At 47.9% G+C, this 18,718-nt stretch overlaps 7 protein-coding genes across 9 annotated transcripts; 2 read left to right on the top strand and 5 right to left on the bottom strand.

Annotated features, from left to right (window-relative positions):
- The first annotated feature begins 417 nt into the window (after positions 1-417).
- On the top strand, positions 418-1,895 carry LOC131889211 (phosphatidylinositol-glycan biosynthesis class X protein-like). The gene is made up of 4 exons (XM_059238249.1): positions 418-903; positions 997-1,154; positions 1,224-1,549; positions 1,652-1,895. Exons 1-4 carry the CDS (start codon positions 650-652, stop codon positions 1,802-1,804), a joined length of 891 nt encoding a protein of 296 aa, XP_059094232.1. The 5' UTR covers positions 418-649; the 3' UTR covers positions 1,805-1,895.
- LOC131889210 (translation initiation factor eIF-2B subunit beta-like) lies at positions 1,805-3,469 on the bottom strand. The gene has a single exon (XM_059238248.1). It carries the CDS (start codon positions 3,212-3,214, stop codon positions 2,048-2,050), a length of 1,167 nt encoding a protein of 388 aa, XP_059094231.1. The 5' UTR covers positions 3,215-3,469; the 3' UTR covers positions 1,805-2,047.
- A 1,323-nt stretch (positions 3,470-4,792) lies between these two features.
- LOC131889208 (KICSTOR complex protein ITFG2-like) lies at positions 4,793-6,971 on the bottom strand. 2 transcript variants are annotated; one of them, XM_059238246.1, is made up of 4 exons: positions 5,586-6,971; positions 5,420-5,506; positions 5,183-5,355; positions 4,793-5,116 (listed from the first exon to the last, which is right to left on the bottom strand). In XM_059238246.1, exons 1-4 carry the CDS (start codon positions 6,969-6,971, stop codon positions 5,086-5,088), a joined length of 1,677 nt encoding a protein of 558 aa, XP_059094229.1. In that variant the 3' UTR covers positions 4,793-5,085. The 2 variants fall into 2 exon arrangements, with proteins under 2 accessions (XP_059094229.1, XP_059094228.1); XM_059238245.1 differs by having other exon boundaries at positions 5,187-5,355.
- Positions 6,972-6,994: 23 nt separating this feature from the next.
- Positions 6,995-9,155, bottom strand: LOC131889212 (mitochondrial inner membrane protease subunit 2-like). Of its 2 annotated transcripts, none has more exons than XM_059238251.1 (3): positions 9,041-9,155; positions 7,394-8,826; positions 6,995-7,293 (listed from the first exon to the last, which is right to left on the bottom strand). In XM_059238251.1, the coding sequence occupies exons 2-3, from the start codon at positions 7,731-7,733 to the stop codon at positions 6,995-6,997; spliced, it is 639 nt and encodes a 212-aa protein (XP_059094234.1). In that variant the 5' UTR covers positions 7,734-8,826; positions 9,041-9,155. The 2 variants fall into 2 exon arrangements, with proteins under 2 accessions (XP_059094234.1, XP_059094233.1); XM_059238250.1 differs by lacking the exon at positions 9,041-9,155 and adding an exon at positions 8,973-9,012.
- Positions 9,156-10,850: 1,695 nt separating this feature from the next.
- LOC131888041 (uncharacterized) lies at positions 10,851-11,904 on the top strand. Its single transcript, XM_059236819.1, has one exon. It carries the CDS (start codon positions 11,133-11,135, stop codon positions 11,607-11,609), a length of 477 nt encoding a protein of 158 aa, XP_059092802.1. The 5' UTR covers positions 10,851-11,132; the 3' UTR covers positions 11,610-11,904.
- Positions 11,905-13,716, bottom strand: LOC131888040 (protein tumorous imaginal discs, mitochondrial-like). Its single transcript, XM_059236818.1, has one exon. The coding sequence runs from the start codon at positions 13,380-13,382 to the stop codon at positions 11,940-11,942; it is 1,443 nt and encodes a 480-aa protein (XP_059092801.1). The 5' UTR covers positions 13,383-13,716; the 3' UTR covers positions 11,905-11,939.
- A 699-nt stretch (positions 13,717-14,415) lies between these two features.
- On the bottom strand, positions 14,416-18,709 carry LOC131888039 (DNA helicase MCM8-like). Its single transcript, XM_059236817.1, has 4 exons — positions 18,695-18,709; positions 15,761-17,511; positions 15,504-15,690; positions 14,416-15,428 (listed from the first exon to the last, which is right to left on the bottom strand). The coding sequence occupies exons 2-4, from the start codon at positions 17,171-17,173 to the stop codon at positions 14,437-14,439; spliced, it is 2,592 nt and encodes an 863-aa protein (XP_059092800.1). The 5' UTR covers positions 17,174-17,511; positions 18,695-18,709; the 3' UTR covers positions 14,416-14,436.
- Between the last annotated feature and the right edge of the window lie 9 nt (positions 18,710-18,718).

The following is an 18,718-nucleotide window of genomic DNA, read 5'->3' as shown; positions in this document are numbered from 1 at the left end:
ACCCTTTTGCATGATTTTTTACCATTTTCTGCCATTATTTTCTGTCAGGTGGTAGAATATGGTCTTTGATAATATATCATCCCCGGTTGGAATAGATCAGTAGTAAGTTGTTCAGTGAAAAATACCTTACCCCAGTTGAAGTTGGGTGCTTTGTTTGGACTTTGGGTCTTTATCTGAAAATATTTCTTAAATTGCTCCAAATTTGAACAAAAAATCAAAACATAACTACCTGAACTCTAAATGACATTTCCACTCCTTTCGAAAGCCGTCGTCGGCAGGAGTAAAGCGCGCATTGTTACCTAAAGCTCGTTCCGAGTATTTTCCATTAATGCATTGTTATGAAATTTGTCTTCTTGGATCTTGAAGGCTGCGCCCGTCAGAGGTCGCATTTCATGCTCGTACTCTTCCACTAAAGTCAACATCAACAAACCATCAGTCAAGTCGAATATTCTTGCATCGTAAATGAACCCTTTAAGCTGAATTCCAGGTGGCTGTTAATTAACCGATCAATATGATCGGACCGAAGCATGGCGGCCTATGATGTATGGCCCGACTCCTAACTTAGCGCTGAGCCCAGCCTAGTGTCCTGGCCTTTTGGTCACGCCCATTTCATCTGGCTATCATTTTACCCTCCGACCTACCTCCCATCATGCTCAGTGCTCACGGCCCCGCCTCCTTAATCAGGACTAGCCGGAAATCCCCTTCCCGCATCCACCCTCGTGTGAGAGCAGGCCAGGGGATATGCATAGGCGTGTTGGCGGCCCTGATGGCTTTGAGCCCACCCCGGGGCGTCGGAGCCCGTGAATACGTCCAGGGTATGTCCAGTCATTATTCGCATTGTCCATTTCTGGACGGGATTTACACGTCTGTCATGCGGCGCATCTTCAACCCCGGATTGCACAAGTGAGTCCCGGTTCCAATTTACAAAAGGTGGACTAGTGTACCTCCTACCAATCATGGCTTACCAGTTACCACACCTCGGATTGGATCTTTCAGGGCCCTGCTCTCCGAGATTGAGGTCATGTTGACCACATCCATCTTGCCGGATGTCTGCCAATTGGTGGTGGAGGAGACCTTACCTTCGGGAATGTACGTGGACACGGATGAGCTTCGAGATTTGGCCGAAGCCAAAGGACTTCGCACCTTTGTGCCGGGTAAGACTGGCCTGGTTCATCATCACTCATTTTTGATGAATCATGATCATGATTGGCATGCTTTTCTAGTGCCTGTGGATGTCGAGAAGCCCGAGTTTCAAGCTGATGCCTTTCGTATGTACGTGTTCCGGGACCTGCAAATCCAGGAGAACTTGCGCCTAACCCAAGTGGAGGTGCCGGTGCACCTCCGTTATCACACACCCCGCCCACCCACGCCTGATGAGGAGCGACGAGGCCTGGCGCCCAGCGCCATCGTCAAACTTCAGAATCCTCGTCTGTTCTTGTCCTGTCGTGGTGATCATTTGGCCCAACATTGCCCGGATCGGACGGTCACGTCCTACTGTGACGCGAGTGGCACCAGCAAATGCGAATACCTTCATCTACCTTATAAGATTGTAAGTACCAACATCCCTGCCGTTCTCTGGCTCTGCCACGTGTCCCCGGTCTGTGGATCAGAGGCTCGGTGGGTCTCATCGTTTCCCCTTTCGAATTTGTAGAATGTCAACGCAGTCGAAGTGTCCGTGCCCGTGGGCAATGAAGATCACGGCTCTACCGTGGTGGGTATTACCACGTTTATTGTGAGCGGTGGCACGATCTATTTGATTATCGCTTTGCTCCGTGCTCCAGAAATCAAGGTCAAAATCGACTAATTATGGACGACAATTCTCCCTGCAGGATATCCTGTTTTTTTATAATAAAAGAATGGAATACAAAAGAATGGTTTGTCATGTTAGCGCCCAATATGTCTCTCTTGTTTCCGTTGCCCAATTCGAGGGTCGGGGTCCTCAAGGCCAGGTCTTCAGATCTTGAAGCCCAGCCTTAACCATCCCTTCTCGAGCCACGTCCTCCACAGCCCAGCGGCCTCAACACAGTTCCAAGAGATGGACGTCGAGTCAAATCTTGGAATGGTTCGATTTCACGGGGAGGGGTGCGCTCAAGTCGTAGTCTTCCGGATGGTACAGTTCACTCAGTAATCTATAAACGTAAGACGGGGCGTAGGCCGACACATTTGACACGAAGAGCGTGACTAAATCGGGCGGCACGTACTCGTAAATGGGCGTGACAGTGCGGACGCGGGACAAAATCCCCCCATCCAGATGCCGGAGCGTGGCCTCGGGTGAGGCAAATTCGTTGAAGGTCTCTTGATCATTGGCCGTGCAGAAGCCGGGCGTGAGCTTGGCGATACTGGCGCACACGTACATGGGCACGGAGAAGTGTTGGGCGGCCAGGGCCACGGTGTAGCTCCCGCTGAGGGCTTTCAAGCCGCCATTGGCCAAAATCACGTGCGTGCCGATAATGACTTTGTTGACGCGGGACATCATGGCAAACACGGCCGTGTCGGTAATCACGGTGGTCTTGATGCGGGCCGGCGCTTGAGCCAAGCTGGCAGCCATGGCCTGACCTTGATAGAAGGGCGCGCATTCGGCCACGATGACGTGGAACTGGCGGTCCTGAGCCGCCTGCTTGAGGAATAGCTCGACCGTTCGCGAGCGCCCCACCGTCAGGATGATCTCGTTGGCGTGAATGTGCTCCAGGCTTTGATTGGCGATCTCCTCGGACGCAGCCTCCATCTCCATGAGCAGCTCGTCCACGCTCTCGATAACCTTGGTCTTCAAGTCGGGCACGGGCTGTCCGAAGTCGGCCAATCCCTCGTGCTGTCCGGCCATCTCGACCATCTTGTGGAGCGACTCCTGGGGATCATCCTCGGCCTGGCGGCCTTTCAGGGCACTGGCGTACTCCTCGCGCACCAACTTGAGCGTGCGACGAAACAGGTTGGCCACCATGACTTGCGACTCGAGCGTGGCCGTCAATCGCGCTCCGCTGGCCCGAATTACGCCCATCAGCTCCTGGGCCGTGTGCCATTTGGACTGCCCAATCAGTCGCTTGAGGAGGTTGACGGTGGCCAGGGCCGTGGTGTGCGAGTCGGCGAACTGCCCGCCCCCGTTGAGATGGCCCGAGGTCGACAACTCACTCAGGAACTGACTGACGGCCGGCTCAACCGGGTCGGTGGGACTATGGACGTGGGTGTCGGCGGTGGAGTGAGTCTCGGTCATCCCCATGGGTGAATGATGATACCCTCGATGGGTGGGTGGCCTTTAATGCGGAACGATATGCGGTCAGGACGGCAAGTGGCAGGGAAGTCGGGGGGTCGGGAGGGCGGGCCAGGTTGTGAACTAGATGGGCTGGCTTGATTTGTTTCGAGGCTGGCTTAACGAGCCGCGTGAAGACTTGAAAACACGTTACACGTACTCACTCAATCAGCATTCGTGTGGTTTTCCTTGGATATCGAGGAGGATCTCAGCTGTTCTACTACTAGCCTTCCAGAGGTTTCGCGATTCCAAAATGATTTAGCTCCCTTGTTTTCTCCTCTTTGTGCTTTTTGAGTTTTCTTGACTTTTTTATTCATAGAAAGAAGATGAACCAATGGAAGCCATGGAAGCCCTCAGGCCTTCAAAACCCGAAAGGTGAAAATGTTAGTCTTTAGTGCTTTAGTGCTTTAGTGTCCTTGATTGATCCAACCAAGAACTCCTACGTTCTGAAGTTCTTCTTAATCAAACCAAACAAGCAGTTTCGCTCAGATTGAAAAAAAGAGGATAGAGGTATACCATGATGCGTTATACTGATTTGCGTTCAAACTTACTATGCATTCATTATTTTCTCATTTATGTCAAAATTATGGAAAAATTATTTAATTTATTTTTGATAAATCACGCGAAATGAGTGTTTTTTCCAGATGCCATCCGACTCCGTAACGAATAAAGTCTGATCATTTTCTCACCCAATTTCTCCATATACGAGCAAAAAGCTAAGCCAACAGTACTAGAAATTGTTCTGTTTTGGCAAGTATTTTACCAATTTGAAGTAATGAACAAAGTTAAAGGAGTGTAAGCATGAAATAGCACAAACATTTTTATTTTTACTTCTGGATCAACTGCAAAGAGAAAGTACTAATAGCCTCCTCGTTAAATTGTCTAAATTCTTACTTTTAGAAAATTGATGCCCGGCAATGGTAAAAATAGGGTATAAATGATTTTGCATGTGCTTCTATTTAGTTTGAAACGTCGACCTTTTGATGCTTTTGATGCTCGCTAAATCGTCGGAATTAAACAAGTTGGAGTTGCAAAACCTCTGGCTTCGCGTGTGTATAAGAATGGCTTCAAGATCGAGGAAGACGATTAATTAGACATCAGAAAAAGTAGTTCCCTTGTTTAGCCGAAATAACTTTTTAAATTGAGAAGATTGAAAAAAAAATGTGTGAAAATGCATAAAAAAACAATATGTAATAATGCGAAAACAATTGCTACAATGGGAAAAAAGGTCGTTATTAGCCCCTTTCCTGCCTTTCTACGTGCTTCAAAATCTAGGCACAGAACTAGATTTACTAGGGTATCCATCGAGTATCTTCGTTTTATTTACAAGAAAATGACATGTCTTTGTTGGAATGCCTCTCTTGCGCAGCCTAGTGTCATAGCTTAAGGCGCTTGTGTCCACAAAATGATATTGTTTTTGGTTAGATCAAACCCATGACGGCAGATATGGGTAAATGAAACTTTGAACGTGGGTGGACCACTTGGACTCGGATAAGGCGGCGCCTTGACAAGTTACGACTAGCAATAAAATCAGAAGGCCAATCAGAGTAAAATTTAAAGGATTTATTTTCCAGATACCAGTTACTTTAGCAGAGGCAATCCTGTTAAATCCAATCCCATCACCAGAATTTACCATAAGCCCGATGAATGGAAAAGGTATTGATGACGGCTAAATATATCTCCTACTACAGACACGCTTGCTTGTCTCTTGTTTTATGGAAGTGTACGGCTTTCTTCACCTCGTCCCATACAAAATGTAGCTCGTTATATCGGCTAATTGAGGACCCGAAACCTTACTCAAACCCATGGCAGATTTAAGCAGTTCTTGGAGTTCCTGATCTTCATCCAAGTTTTGAATAGTTTCTATAACTCCTAAATCAAATGGAGGGAGAACAAGTTACGTCCAGTGCATATTGAATGAAAGGTAGTGGGCCGTACTCACGCTCAAGGGGCTTCAGGTTGTAGTAAAGAAAAATTTCGCCATCGACTGTCGTATATACTAAAGTCGGGCGATTAGCACCATCGGAGTAGAAAGGCCCGCAAGTAAAAGTGGCCACACTCTGATCAAACATAAACTCCAAATGTTTGCCGTTTTGATCAAAGAAGAAGGTCTACAAAGAGAACGAGAGAGTTGAGAACCTGCGCTATTCCCTCTATGATTGATTTTGTCCTCACATATCCCGACCATCCAGCCACAACTACATAATCAGGCTGGTCGGCTCCCATGGCCAGACTTCGCGCGCAAAACAAGGGTTTTTCAGTCTGAGAAACAGATAGATAAAAAAAAAATCAATCAAAATTCATGGATGGAGTAAATCTTAAGAGAAAAGAGAACACTCACCTCAACGGTCCACACGACAGAATCGTCCTTAACGAACATAACCGTGCCTGCCATGGTGACAACGGCATACGGAGTGGACTGTAATCCCACTTCCAGTTGACCGGTTATGGCTTCCTGAGTGAGAAGATTGCCTTTGATCTCGGCAGAGGTTGTAAAATTTCTCATCTCATTGATGCTCAACGTGCTACAGTTGACTTCGCCGATTTTAGCCATCAGTTCCTCTGGGCTGTCGTCTTCTTTGAGCTCCAAGCCGGACTTGGATATCAATTTGAGCATCCCTCCACCCGGCTGGGCTAAAATGAGGGCGTTGGTGCCGTCGTGGTTGCGATTTCTGGTGATGGACCCGATTTGATTGCCGAATTCCCATTTCTGCACGGGTTTCAGAGTGCCAAGGCGACGTCGTCGAACCCGGCCGTGCTTGCGGGCTTTCTGCATTCGAAGGATGGCAGCTTTTTCCTTGAGCTCTTCATTTACAGGGTCAGAAGGATGCCATTGATAGGTGCGCACAACGCGATCCGTGAGGGCCATGACCACCTCGTTGATGCCGTCATTGTTGAGGTCAAATATCAGAACCTCTCTTATGTTGGCAGGAACCCGTTGGCGGTACCAAACGTGAATAGAATTGTGCTCACAATGGTGCGAGCTCGTATCAGACTCGCTCATTGAGTCTCTAGTGGTGTCGTTCGGGGTGTCGCTATCAAGGGAAGCGGTAATTTTATTCTTATCGCCATCACTAGGAGGCCCAGTATGAGGAGTGTGAGATCCCGAAGGAGTCCGATTGGCCGAAGACCTATCTTGAGATATGGATCGAGAACGGGAAGTCTCGCGCCGTCGCAAATCATTTTGGTCGGCGGCAGAATTGTCTTCTTCTGGCACAATGGGCAAGTTTTCTGATCCCGAAACAATGATTTCAGGGTTGGATAAGCATTCGGTTTGGTCAAGGTCTAGGGCGGAATCACCACTGGAATGACGTTCCATGGATCGATTCTTCATGGGCTGTTCAGAGCAAACCGAGTCAGATAAACGATCCAAGACGTCGCCAGGCAAATGATAGCACGTCTCCTTGGTGACGCGCAATCGGGGCTCGTAGGTGGCGTTGAAATCCAGTATGTAAAACCAGCCGCTGCCATCAATGACCACTAGAACGTTGGTACCATCATTGCGCATATCGCCCACACAAACGGCGGATATCATGCCCAAATCATGACACACTCGCCATGGCTCATCAGAGAGCTCCTTGTAGACAGCCAAAGTCCCATCTGAATTACCCACGATGAGTTCGTTTTGCCCATCATTGTCCACATCTGCTAAGCAAATGGCATTTTGCTGCACCGTGCCCGTAAAACGAAGCACCAAACAGTCAGGGAGCGAGAACGATTTTATCATGTCGAAAAGGGGTCTGCAGGCCACTACAAATGAGAAATTATCATGCAGTGCCCAGAATCGATTTCACGAATGTCTTTGTCTACGTGATTTTCCAAGGACGGTTGGATTTTTTTCCAATTTTGAGGTGGCCAAATCACGTGAGTGGCCTTGGCGAACACTAGACCCAAGGGAACGGGTCCGTAATGCTTGGAATCGATACTATTGCGCGAGTTATCGCCCTCCACCCAAATGTGCCCTTTTGGCACTTCCAACTCCCCCTCGGGTCTCAAGATGACGTCCCCTTCAAATGCGATTAAACGCTTGATCACAAAATCGTTGGGATCTACTCGGACAAAATTGTTAGAGAATCATTCGGTCAATATGATACCGCTTCAACAAAGAGGAAGGCGGAAGAAAGTCGGTTTCTATTCATGAATATTTACCTTTGGGTGACAAGAAGACGACGATATCACCTCTCTCGAATTGATTCCAATGACGCGCGGACCAAACATTCACAAACACCCAATCCAAATTTAAACGCAGCCAATCCAATGTTGGATAATGCGAGGTATGGTTCAGACACGGTCGCATAGACCCACCACTAATGCTAGCCGGGTATCCCACCACGTTGAAGAACGTATTGGCCACACACACACTTGACACCGAAAAGCCGATCACATTCAAACTGACCCGGACCACTCGGCGTGTGGTACGCCAAGTTGACTCGACTAGGGCATCGGCACCCAGGATCAACTTGAGCCCGCGTTTCACGGCCTGACTCATGCCACACGCGACCAACGGGTGCCTGGGAATACGATGAACATCACGCGGCTCACGATCAACTCTCGGCGTACCGGTCCAAACACATCTGAATCCCGATACAGTCCGACTCCGCCGTCGCTGGCCAGCCAATAGTGATCCTCGGGTACGCGGAACGGGCGTCCGTCGCGTAGTTTTACCCAATCACCGGGACCGCCTTTCACGCGCTTGATGAGCCAGCCGTTGGGAGTCCGATGGGGGTTGGGATCACGGCAAATAACGACTTGGCCGCACAGGGGCGGTGGGTCGACGGGCGCTCGAATCTGTCGACAGAAAACGATATCGGACACGGAATAGCCAATCGGGTTAAATGTGGGTCGCATGGACGGGCCTTCTACGCGTCGCAATTCCCAGGGCGAGTATTGACGAAACCCGTAACCGGCTGAGAGCGTGCCTAGCACACCCAGAGCTGCAGCGAGGGGTTTCCCAACGACAGGCCAGCCCATGGCCAGTATGGGGCGGGGGGCGTCGACGGGCTCATGCTTGGACGGTTTCCATGAGCTGCGTGTAATCAGTTGATCGCGGATGGCACGGATGGACTAATGCCGTAGTAGGGTGCCAGGGGCTCATCAATGCCAACGAATGCCGTCCCAGCTCGAAGGTTTTGGGAGGTTGCCCTTAGAGAGGGTCAAGGATCAAGGCTAGAATCTCTCAGCCTGACCCGGGAAGCGAGAAAGGAGGGATGGATGGATGGATGGAGATTCCGCCAACAAGAGGAGCAGGTTTGAGATCTACGTTGTACAATGGTGGGTTTTCAGTAAGGTGTGCGTATGTGGTAATCTAGGTGGGGGCTGGGCACGGGGAACTGGTGGTGGGGTTACTGGCGGTAAGGGTGGTGAATCCTGAACAGGTTTGACCAGTCCCTTGATGTGGGTTGTCGCCGGTATCTCTGACGTTGCTGACCGGTACGTGGCGAGAGAGGGAGAGAGGGAATCAATATGTAGGCCAACTACTCCTTGAACTACTAAGGAGTAAGGAGTAAGTGTGTATTCAAGAGAGACTGAAGTACACAGACGACACCAACAAACAAGGAACCTAAGGACGGATGGATGGATCGCTGGAGGGAGGAAGATAGATGGGACTAGATGGATTATGATTAATGTCAGAATTAGAGGTAATACGACGGTGAAATGATGAACCCGAAAAAATTCAAGAAACAGTGTTTCTCCTCCGAACAAACCAAGTTATCAATATGTTTTGTACCAATTCAGATAAACCCTACACTCAAAATGACGAAAGACGTCTCGATTAAATTCAAATCTCAATTGTACCTGTGTTTTAACAAATTGAATGGTGGTCAAAAACAATTTTCAAGCAATTAAAATCATATGAACAATCCCACTAGTCCGCAGAGGCCAACACTAGTCTGAGAAGTTCTAAATGTTCGGGGGCGGAAGAGCTGGTTAGCCGAGAGTAACGTCCGAGTACACAAATAAGAAAGGCAATCTACGAAGTACGCCATCCATTGCACGTTGGAAAGTTAGTTGGGATTCACAAAAAAAGTTATAAAGGCCAAATGATATGATTACCACGGTCATTGGCATGTCCTCCTTGGCCATTGGAATGTGATGATAGCCTCTTGCCAAATCAATTTAAGAAATATGCCCTTCCCCAAAGGATTGAAGTTAAAATCCCCAATGGGGATCATTACATACTGGGCATCATTGGTTGCCACATTGAGTGGCTGTAAATTGCCGCATGATCACCAAGATCCGTCTGCTTTTATAACCACATGAACAGACAACGTCCATGAAGACTTGGAGATAAAAGTAATGCCTAAATTTCCCTCTTTTCAAACTTGATTTTGATACCTGTAAGCGTTTTCTTGAGAGAATTAGCGTATTTGGGCAGAAATGAAAGGTCCGGAGGTGGAGGTTAGCGCTACACCCCATGTGATGTCGCTGAAAGCTCGTGAAAATTCTCAATAGTTAAGTTGAGGAACCTATCAATCATGCGACCAAATTGATCTTCCTCTGTTGTACAGCAGAATTCTCAATAGTTAAGTTGAGGAACCTATCAATCATGCGACCAAATTGATCTTCCTCTGTTTTAATTTTACAAATACCAGCAGTGGATGGAGTAAAGGAAGTAGTAGAAAACACCTGAGAGTGAGCGAGGTCAATCAGATAACGTCCCTTCATATCTTCAGCACAATTTTTTAACACTAAGAAATTTGAACACAAAATATGCTGACAAACATTGGCCAAATACGTGTTTTTGAATGACAGTATCAATAAGCAATACAATAAACGAAGTTGTTTGTGTTGTATTTAGTCTTGATCAACCCAAAATAATGATATGGATTTTGTTCCTAATGTACGGATTTTACATCCAAGGACGGCGAGGAGTGAGTGTTTGGGCATCAAAACTAGACAATGGCAATCTTCTAATAACACTGGTTGTTATTACATCCTCTCAAAATTATTCTTGTCGCCATTGCATTGGCAACTTTTGCCAGTTTCAATAAATGATAGAGAAGATTGCTTCATATGGCTGGCCGAATTGAAGAAGAAAGGTGCTTTGAAGCTTGGATTTTTGTTCACTCAGGTCAGCAATACAATTTTCCTTGATAGGGCAATGGATGAGACTTTCATCCTCTGAGTTGTGACATGTCCAGGGGTTTACAATGAATGAAGTTGTGCCTCAGATTTGCCAAAACACTTTTTCTAACTGGAATATTGGTAGGCATTGGTCAATCAGGGTAAAATGAGCTATCTGAGCACGCCCCACCCATTTCTTACCACGTGAAGTCCATCATATTAGCTATTATTTTCGTGGTTTATCCGCTTCACCGCTTAACCCCTTCAGAGAACCAATTAAATTATGTGTCGACCAAAATTCTCAACTCAGATTGGCTGAGGCATAAGGCAAAGCGGTCAAGCGGTAAAGGGGATAAGCCACGAAAATATCCGCTATTCACTCACAAAATCACGAAGGAGATCAAGAAAATGATTGCCTTGCGGACAGTCACTGTACAGAGAGTCAAGAGAGAGTGTTTCAATCAACGCTTTTTTTAGAGTTTTTTTCATCGCCCATGATCAGCTGCTGTCACGTGACGGCTGTCGACCAATCAGTGAGAACCAGGCAAAAGGGGATGACGCGTCTTTTACACAATTTTCATTAATGACCAAAGCAGAGTCTTTGTTTTCCTCATAAAAAAATACCATCGTTCTTGCATCTTTCAATTACAATTAGCAAATTTTTAGCATCGTTATCGCCCGAGCTAGCATCCCCGGCTGGTAAAAAGCTGGCCAGCCTGCATCTCAACCCTAGATTTAAAATCCCGCCACGAAAACAACACCAAAACAAGTCTCGAACAGTTTTTCTTTCCAGGTCTTGGACCGAAGCAACCCATCCCACGACATGGCTACCACCCGCATCGCGCTGGACAGCGTACCCGCCAATCCCCATGATACCACCCATCAGTCCCGACTTCAATCCATTCCGGCTTCGATTAATCACAATGGGCCTGCCCGAATCGAGGACTTCTTTACCCGACTAATTACTCACCCCGACCCTCACGACGCCCAATTACTTTCGGGCACGCTTCGCGGCTTTCCTGTGGACGGGCGGGTCATAACCAGCCCCACCGGGATGGATGTCCTGGTTCTAGACAGCGGGGCCAAGCGAGGGGTGGCTCATTTGGGGGATCATGAGCCCCAAGAGCGGGTGTGGCGGGCCACACATCGCCTGGGCGGATTTACCCAATGGAACTACGACCAGATCCCCTCGTGTACAGATAGCTTGGCCAAGGCTTTAACTTGGCTGGAATTGGCCCAAGCAATTCACGGCCAAGAGGGGGATGATGTTCCGGATGAGGTGATTCTCCAAGAAAAATAAACAAACAGAACAGTACCGGGTCAATGTACGGCATCAACGCACCATGGGAACAATGATTATTATTATAAAATTATTAAACACTGATAAGCTGGTTGGCTTTTTGGGTTGTTAACCATGAGTTTCGTTGATCGAAGAATAATTGGAGTACATGCTCCTCTTGGGATTTGCCTAATTGAAATTCTGTTGGGATTCTTGGTATCACTTGTTTCTATTACTATGTACTATTTCTACCGACTGTGCCAGATATAGAAAACATTCTACAAATACATCTGCAATCCTACTGATGCAATTAAGATAGTCTGATATATATTCTTTATTGAACGATTGGGCTCAAGAAGCATTGGTGTCTTGGCCATTCTCGGGTTGGTCGTCTTCAAGCGCCTCGCGAATATCAGCCACCAGACCATCGGGATCCTCCATCAGCACTTTCTTACCTCCTTTATCATAGGTGAAGCCATGGACAGTGCCCGGCGTGTTGGGTTCGAGTTCGGCGTAGGCTTGCCAGAGGGCTTTACTCTTGTCATCCACTTTTTGAGGCACTTCAATCTTGACGTGAATGTAGTGATCGCCATGGCCTAAGCCGCTGCTTTTGGCGATACCTTTGCCTTTCATGCGCATTCGCGTATGCGAAGATGTGCCCGATGGAATGGACACATTCATGTCCTCGTGAATGCCTTGCACCCGGATGGTTCCGCCCAACACGGCCTGAGCTAAGGAAATTTTGGCCTCGGTATGCACGTCGCTGCCCTGGCGCTTGAAGTAGTCTGATTTCTCTACCGAAAACGTAATGAAAATCTCTTTCCGCCCGACGGGCATACGGACGGTCTGGCCGTCTTCCACCCCGGCGGGCACCGGCACCACCACAGTCTGAGCTTGTTTGGTCTGTCCGCGACCTCGGCAGTCCCGGCACGGGCTCTTGATATGCGTGCCCTTGCCGTGACATCGCCGACAAGTGGAGCGCATCATGAAAGGTCCGGTCGTGACAGTTTCCATACCCGTACCTTGACAATGAGGACAACGCTCGGGTTTGGTTCCCGGTTCACTGCCTGAGCCTTGGCACGTCCCGCACGAGTCCATAATCGTCACTTTCAGGTCCTTTTTGATGCCTTTGGCCGCTTCACGAAACTTAAGCCGCATTTGATATTCTTGCGGCGCGCCAAAGTCGAATTGCGTTTCTCTAAACCCGTCGGAAAACCCGGATCGTCCACCTGAGCGAAATTGGTCGCCAAAAATGGTGCGAAAGAGCTCCTCGGGGTCTATCGAGGATTTGAAATCGTAGCCTCCAGTGAATCCACCTGCTCCGCCAAAAGGATGTCCACCCGCCCCGGGTCCAGCGCCGCCGGCACTGCCAAAGGTGTCATACTGTTTGCGTTTGCTATCATCGGACAGACATTCATAGGCCTCGGACACAGCCTGAAACTTGGCTTGGGCGTCTTTGTCGCCTTTGTTGGTGTCCGGGTGATATTTCTTAGCCAACTGATAGTAAGCCTTCTTAACGTCCTTGGCCGTAGCATCGCGACCCACGCCCAAGGTCTCGTAGTAATCTTTCACCTTCCACCGCCCGATGCTCGTGTGAAAGAGGCGAGCATTCCGAGCCGAACCCACCCTAATAAGGGACAGGCCAGTAGGTATAGTCCGGGCCCATCCGGCGCTAGCAGTGGCAGGATTGAAAACACCCGCCGTTACGCCTGTCATCGGACAGGGCCTATTGGCTGGGACCGAAACCCGCAGCGTGCTGCTGGATCTCGAGACGGCCGCACGCGATAACCACATGACGATAATTGGGCTTGCTACCTTGCTACCTTCAACGTCGCCAATTCCACAGACATGAATGAACTCTTGAAGGATGGAGATGGACCTCTCTCTCCTGATAATATGTTCGGATCAGTCAAGTCAACGAGGTCCAAAGTGTTGTGTTTGCGAGAATGGATGGATGGTTGTGCTCACCGTTCTTACGAAATGAACCCCGGCCTGCGCTCGTTCCGCGCGTTCCGCTCTCTCCTTCATTCGCTCGCTCAGTACTGTCTAGAACGCAGCCGAATGTGCCCAACACTACTAGGTTGCTAAGCTGGATGGAGCATGCTGGAGGTTGGAGGGCTTGGAGGCCATGGCCGAGACAGGCGACAAACACGAAAAAGAAAGGAAGAAGGCAACAACAAATCCTCCACAATCCATACTGGTCGGCACACCCGCTCTTACACATGCTTTTATACATGCTGGCTACGTATGTTCTTTTCGACGGACAATAGGTGAATGGAGGGAACAGGCTCAGTGTGGTCAGACATTGCATTTCCAACTTGAATTGAGGCTTAAACATTGGCGGCCGCATTTCTGGCGGGAGAAAGGCCAAATGGAGCCGACTTTTCCAAGTTGAAGAAAACTGTTATCAGCACATTCTTTTCTTTTTTTTTTCAATTAGACTGGAAGTGGGTCTGGATTGATTCAACTAGTACTAGTAGTCCTGAGCTTTCTGTATGAGTTAGATAAGTCACGAACTTCTAGAAATATGGACTACGATAGTGGGCTCAAATGTGGCCAAGTTCATCTCTTAAGCAAGCTAGATCTTGTCATAAAGTGTACGGATTAGGAGATAATTTTATTTTTTTTTGTCTCCTTTCGCATTCCACATCTGTAGAAGTCAGAGGATATATATAAAAAATCTGCCCCTCATCCCATGTTTTGTATTACCCAAGCTTCCAGCCATTATGAACCCCAAAGACCTGTGTCTCCGTCACAAACGATTGAACTCTGTAGTGTGGTTTTAGCTCCGGTCCTTAATATTGAATAAAGTGGTGATTCGCCAAGATGTATCTAATAAGGTATATTTTTAGAACTCAACTGTAAGCAATTGGTAGGATTTGGCTGACTTTTTTAACAGATACCCTTGAGTGTTTAACGACGTTAAAAAATCAAAGAAATTAGCCACTTGGGCTCCACACCCTGAGAGAATGGATTTCATTTCGTCGACAGAAAATATTTCTTGCCGCAACATGTTGGCCCGCTTTTGCAAGGCATTTACAAACTTTTTAGCCGCTCCTCGGGTCGACATGCCTGAGCCGTTGAGACTTCTCGAAAAATCAAGGACACCTTCACCGTCTGAATAAGTGTCGATCATACTGGCTCGCATAATCTCCACCACGTCTCGAGCATCTTGTTCAGTGGCCTCTTCGCGCAGTTCCACCTTAGCTCGAGCCTCCGTTAAACGTTTCAGGGACTCCAATTGACGCAGAGTAATCGGCATCGACTCAGAAGAGTGATACTTTTGTCGAAGTTCGACGTAAAAGTCCTGAAGAATCCGACAAGCTTCGGACGTGAGTTCGGGCGACACATATTTCCGGGCGTAGGCTATGTACTTCCTCAGAAGGTCATGTCCAATTGGTTGGATCGTTTCTCGCGGGTTTTTCCGGAGTCTCTCAATCAGGGTGGCATCCTCGGGGATGTGGGCTAGTTGAGCTGCATCCCCTGGACCAACCAGAGTGGGCCACTCATCGTTGGACTTGGGCTGGGTTTGTTTCTTGTGAAGCTTCATGATATGCTCTGACAAGAACTGATCCATTTCTTCGTTGGGTTTGTCGATCAGTATGAAGACAAGGTCAAATCGCGAAAGCAACGCTGGTTTAAGTTTTAAATTTTCCGAGACCGTTTTGGACTTGTTGTAATGCCCGCCTACGGGATTGGCTGCTGCTAGTACGCCCGTTCGAGCGGGTAAAGAGCAGACCACCCCAGCCTTGGCAATCGAAATGGATTGTTGCTCCATGGCCTCCAAAAGAGCCTGATATTGCGAGTTCATCTTGTCAAACTCATCAATGCAACAACAGCCTTCAAACCACGAGTAGAATATCAGTAAATGCATTCAGATGCAAATTCAAACGATATGATTTTAAAAAATCGTACCCTGATCCGCCAAGACTAAGGCTCCAGCCTCCAACGCAAAATCATTACCCGCTTCTTTAGACAAAGTGACAGTGAGGCCAGAGGAGGTTGTGGTATTCCCTGTTACGAAAACGCCCCTGGGAGCCACACTCACACAACTTGTGAGCATTTGAGATTTGCCTAATCCAGGATCACCCACCACGAGAATCTGAAATAGAAAAACCACATGAGGACACCCTTCTAAAAGACTCGATGCAGTAAAAAAAAGGAAGACAAACGTGAGGATCTCCACGGACGGACAAGGCAGATTTGTCCCCTTGATTACGATTTGTCCCGCCAAAGAGACCCAGGATGAATCCGGCTTTTACAAGATCATGTCCATATATGGACGGACAAAGCGAATGCACGACCAGCTTGAAAATTTGACTATCAAAGGCATGAATTTCCCGTACAAGCGAATAGTCTTCCAAGGTGAACTCGATCCCCGCATGACTTGAGCGATCCCGCCCACTTCGGGACGACTTGGCATTTTGAATGCAAACCGCATGCAAATACAATTGAAACATGAATCGATCCTTGCCGGCCCCCTTTTCCATAACGTTGGCATTTTTGACCACACCCGTGAGTGTTATCACGTCGCCAGGGACGGCGCAATCACACAGATCCTCGGTGAGTTCACTTTCGATCGTCCGGGGCACGCGGCCACTCTCATGTTGGACGATCTCTTGCACTCGGATGGTTTGGCGATCCACGGTGATGGTCTGACGATGGGATCGCAGGGCAGAAAACCGACGACCCCGACACGCCGTTCCCGGGCATCGAATGGGCTCCAGAAATTTACCATACGGTTGATACACAGATTGGACGCCCTGACAAGTGAGGCATTTGAATGCCAGCCAAGTGCAACACGGTCGGGTGTGGGAAACCCGCACCACGGTACCCTGGATACTGACGGTTTGATTGAAGGCAGACGTCTTTAAGTCCTTCAACGGCATCAATGAACCCACGTTGGTGAACCGGGCGCGTATGATGGGGAAATTAACGGGTAGGGCGGCTATCGGGTAACCGGTGGTTTGAGCATTGACTTCCATCTCGGCTTTGAGCTCCGCCAAAATCATTTGATGACGCGCTAAACTCAAAATGCCCACCACGATCTCACCGTGCTCGAGCCAATCACGCTCGAACTCGGGCCAATCTCGCAGAACCGCGGGGTCACTTTGCCAAGTGGACAGAGGCACCGAAAACGCTTTCCGAACGTACAGTTCTTCACGTGTGGGTCCGTGGAACAAGTCCGAAGCGAAGAACGTCTGGGCCGCTTTTAATTTGATCAAGTGCGGCGAAAAGGGAGAAAACTCTTGCGTAGGGAGGTAGATCCGCCAGGCCTGATAGACGCGCTCATGGCCAGTGGAGACCGACTCGTCCACCACGGAATGGGCGTGGATTTGAACGTCGTTCAGGCCGGTATGAGGCACCCGCATCAGGGCTGACGCATCATGGTGGCCAGGGCGCGAGGGAACCGCTCCCCCACGGGATCGCACAGGCCAGCCACCGGAGCGATTGGCAGGCTGGCTCTCAGCCCCGGCCGGGCATTGACCCCGCCCCTTTCCCCGAAAACCGCGACCGCGGCGAAATCCCCGCCCAGCCCGTCCCCGAGGCCCTCGGGCCACACGGGCTCCTCGCTCACCAACCATGATCCATTTCTGAAAGACCGGGTATCATGGGTCGTGGCAGGGCGGGGCAGGGTGGATGAACGGGAAGGACGAGGAGGCAGAAACCCAAGAGCGGGATGTAGGATATGGAGTACCCCATGGATAGGAGGGCAGAGTGCAGAGTTCGGGACTCGCTCGCCTCCTCCCTCTCTCATTCAAAAGTCAAAGCAGTTCAACACAACAGCAGCAGACAATCCATGCAGTCACATGAATCCAGAATCCATGCTCCGCCCCCAGCATGGCCCAGTTGGGGGTCGGGTGTTTGGATGTTATTTTCACCTACATCATATCGGCAATCCAAAACTTGCCGGATGCAAATTCTGCAAAAGATGCAACCACATTAATATCCCCGATTTGTCTGCCACTCTTTGGCATCTTCAGCCAGTTTGAGAACGACTTCAGTACGTTTTAGTTTTTGCTCCAATTGAATATGCAATTTTAACCACATCAGGAATTGAATACAAAAATGTTCAAGTTTTTTTTAGTTCTTTTTTTCACGGGCTTTTCTGAACACTAAGAAGAATGTAACTTATGTATGATAGTTTTTGTGAAGTCGAGTTGTTTGGAGGAAATGTAGTTGCGAGATTGAATATTTTTTGTGATTTTGACTTGACGCCTGGCCTTGAACCTGCACAAAAGGTCATAGACATTTGACATGGTGTCAGCTATCAACAAAAATAGTTCCTCTTTTATACTGATATAACGCTGACCATCTTCCATCATTACATACTATGCGAGAAAAAGACAATGGAGATTATTTAACTATTCAACTTGCTTTTCTCTTTCACATTGAACACATTTCAAGCTTGTTGTTATACCTGAGTACATGAACGAAATATTTATGGGGTAGCTAGCAATGAAATGATCACTTTGCGACCAATAAAAGTGTACAGAAGACTTCAAAACGCTGATAGACAGAGTCCCAACTATAAATTTGGTAGCAAAATTAAAGCCATTTATGCTTTATTTCGTCACCTTTTAGGAGCTCTTTATTTATAAGAAAAGGCTTTACACGTCCTATTTCAAGAATTCTTTGTCTCATTTTGATGCAGTATGTTCCAATTAGTTTTATTGGTTATTCATTTTTTTTAATAATAGCGGCAAATTACCCTTTGCAGCCATTCTTAACTTTGTCAGAAAGTATATTTTAGTAAACTTTTCTACAATCATTGCCTAAATTTAAGTTATTTATAATGCAATTTTGCTGTTATTAAAAACTCTTTATTTTGATTTTTTGGGCAAGGTCCTACCAAGTACCAGGTCACAAATTGAGCACATTTAAATCGCCAGGTACATCAGATTGGAAAGGTAGACCCCTGAGAACGAAAATAATACACATAATACAAAACGATTTCTCTACTTCGTTTTCCGCTTTAGAATTTCTAATTCTAATACACATACAATAATGACCACATCAGGCAGCAACGTCTAACGTTCTTGGGATAGTAAGCAGCACGCAAGATAGGCTTGTCTGGTCATTAGTACATCGATGCAAAACCGTACCCAGAACTTTTCTATGTTTGATTT

The sequence above is a fragment of the Tigriopus californicus genome, chromosome 10 (assembly GCF_007210705.1).
Source record: "Tigriopus californicus strain San Diego chromosome 10, Tcal_SD_v2.1, whole genome shotgun sequence".
In the NCBI taxonomy this organism is placed as follows: Eukaryota; Metazoa; Arthropoda; class Copepoda; order Harpacticoida; family Harpacticidae; genus Tigriopus; species Tigriopus californicus.
Note: the sequence above shows the minus strand (reverse complement) of the source record. Positions and strands in the feature narration are given on the sequence as shown.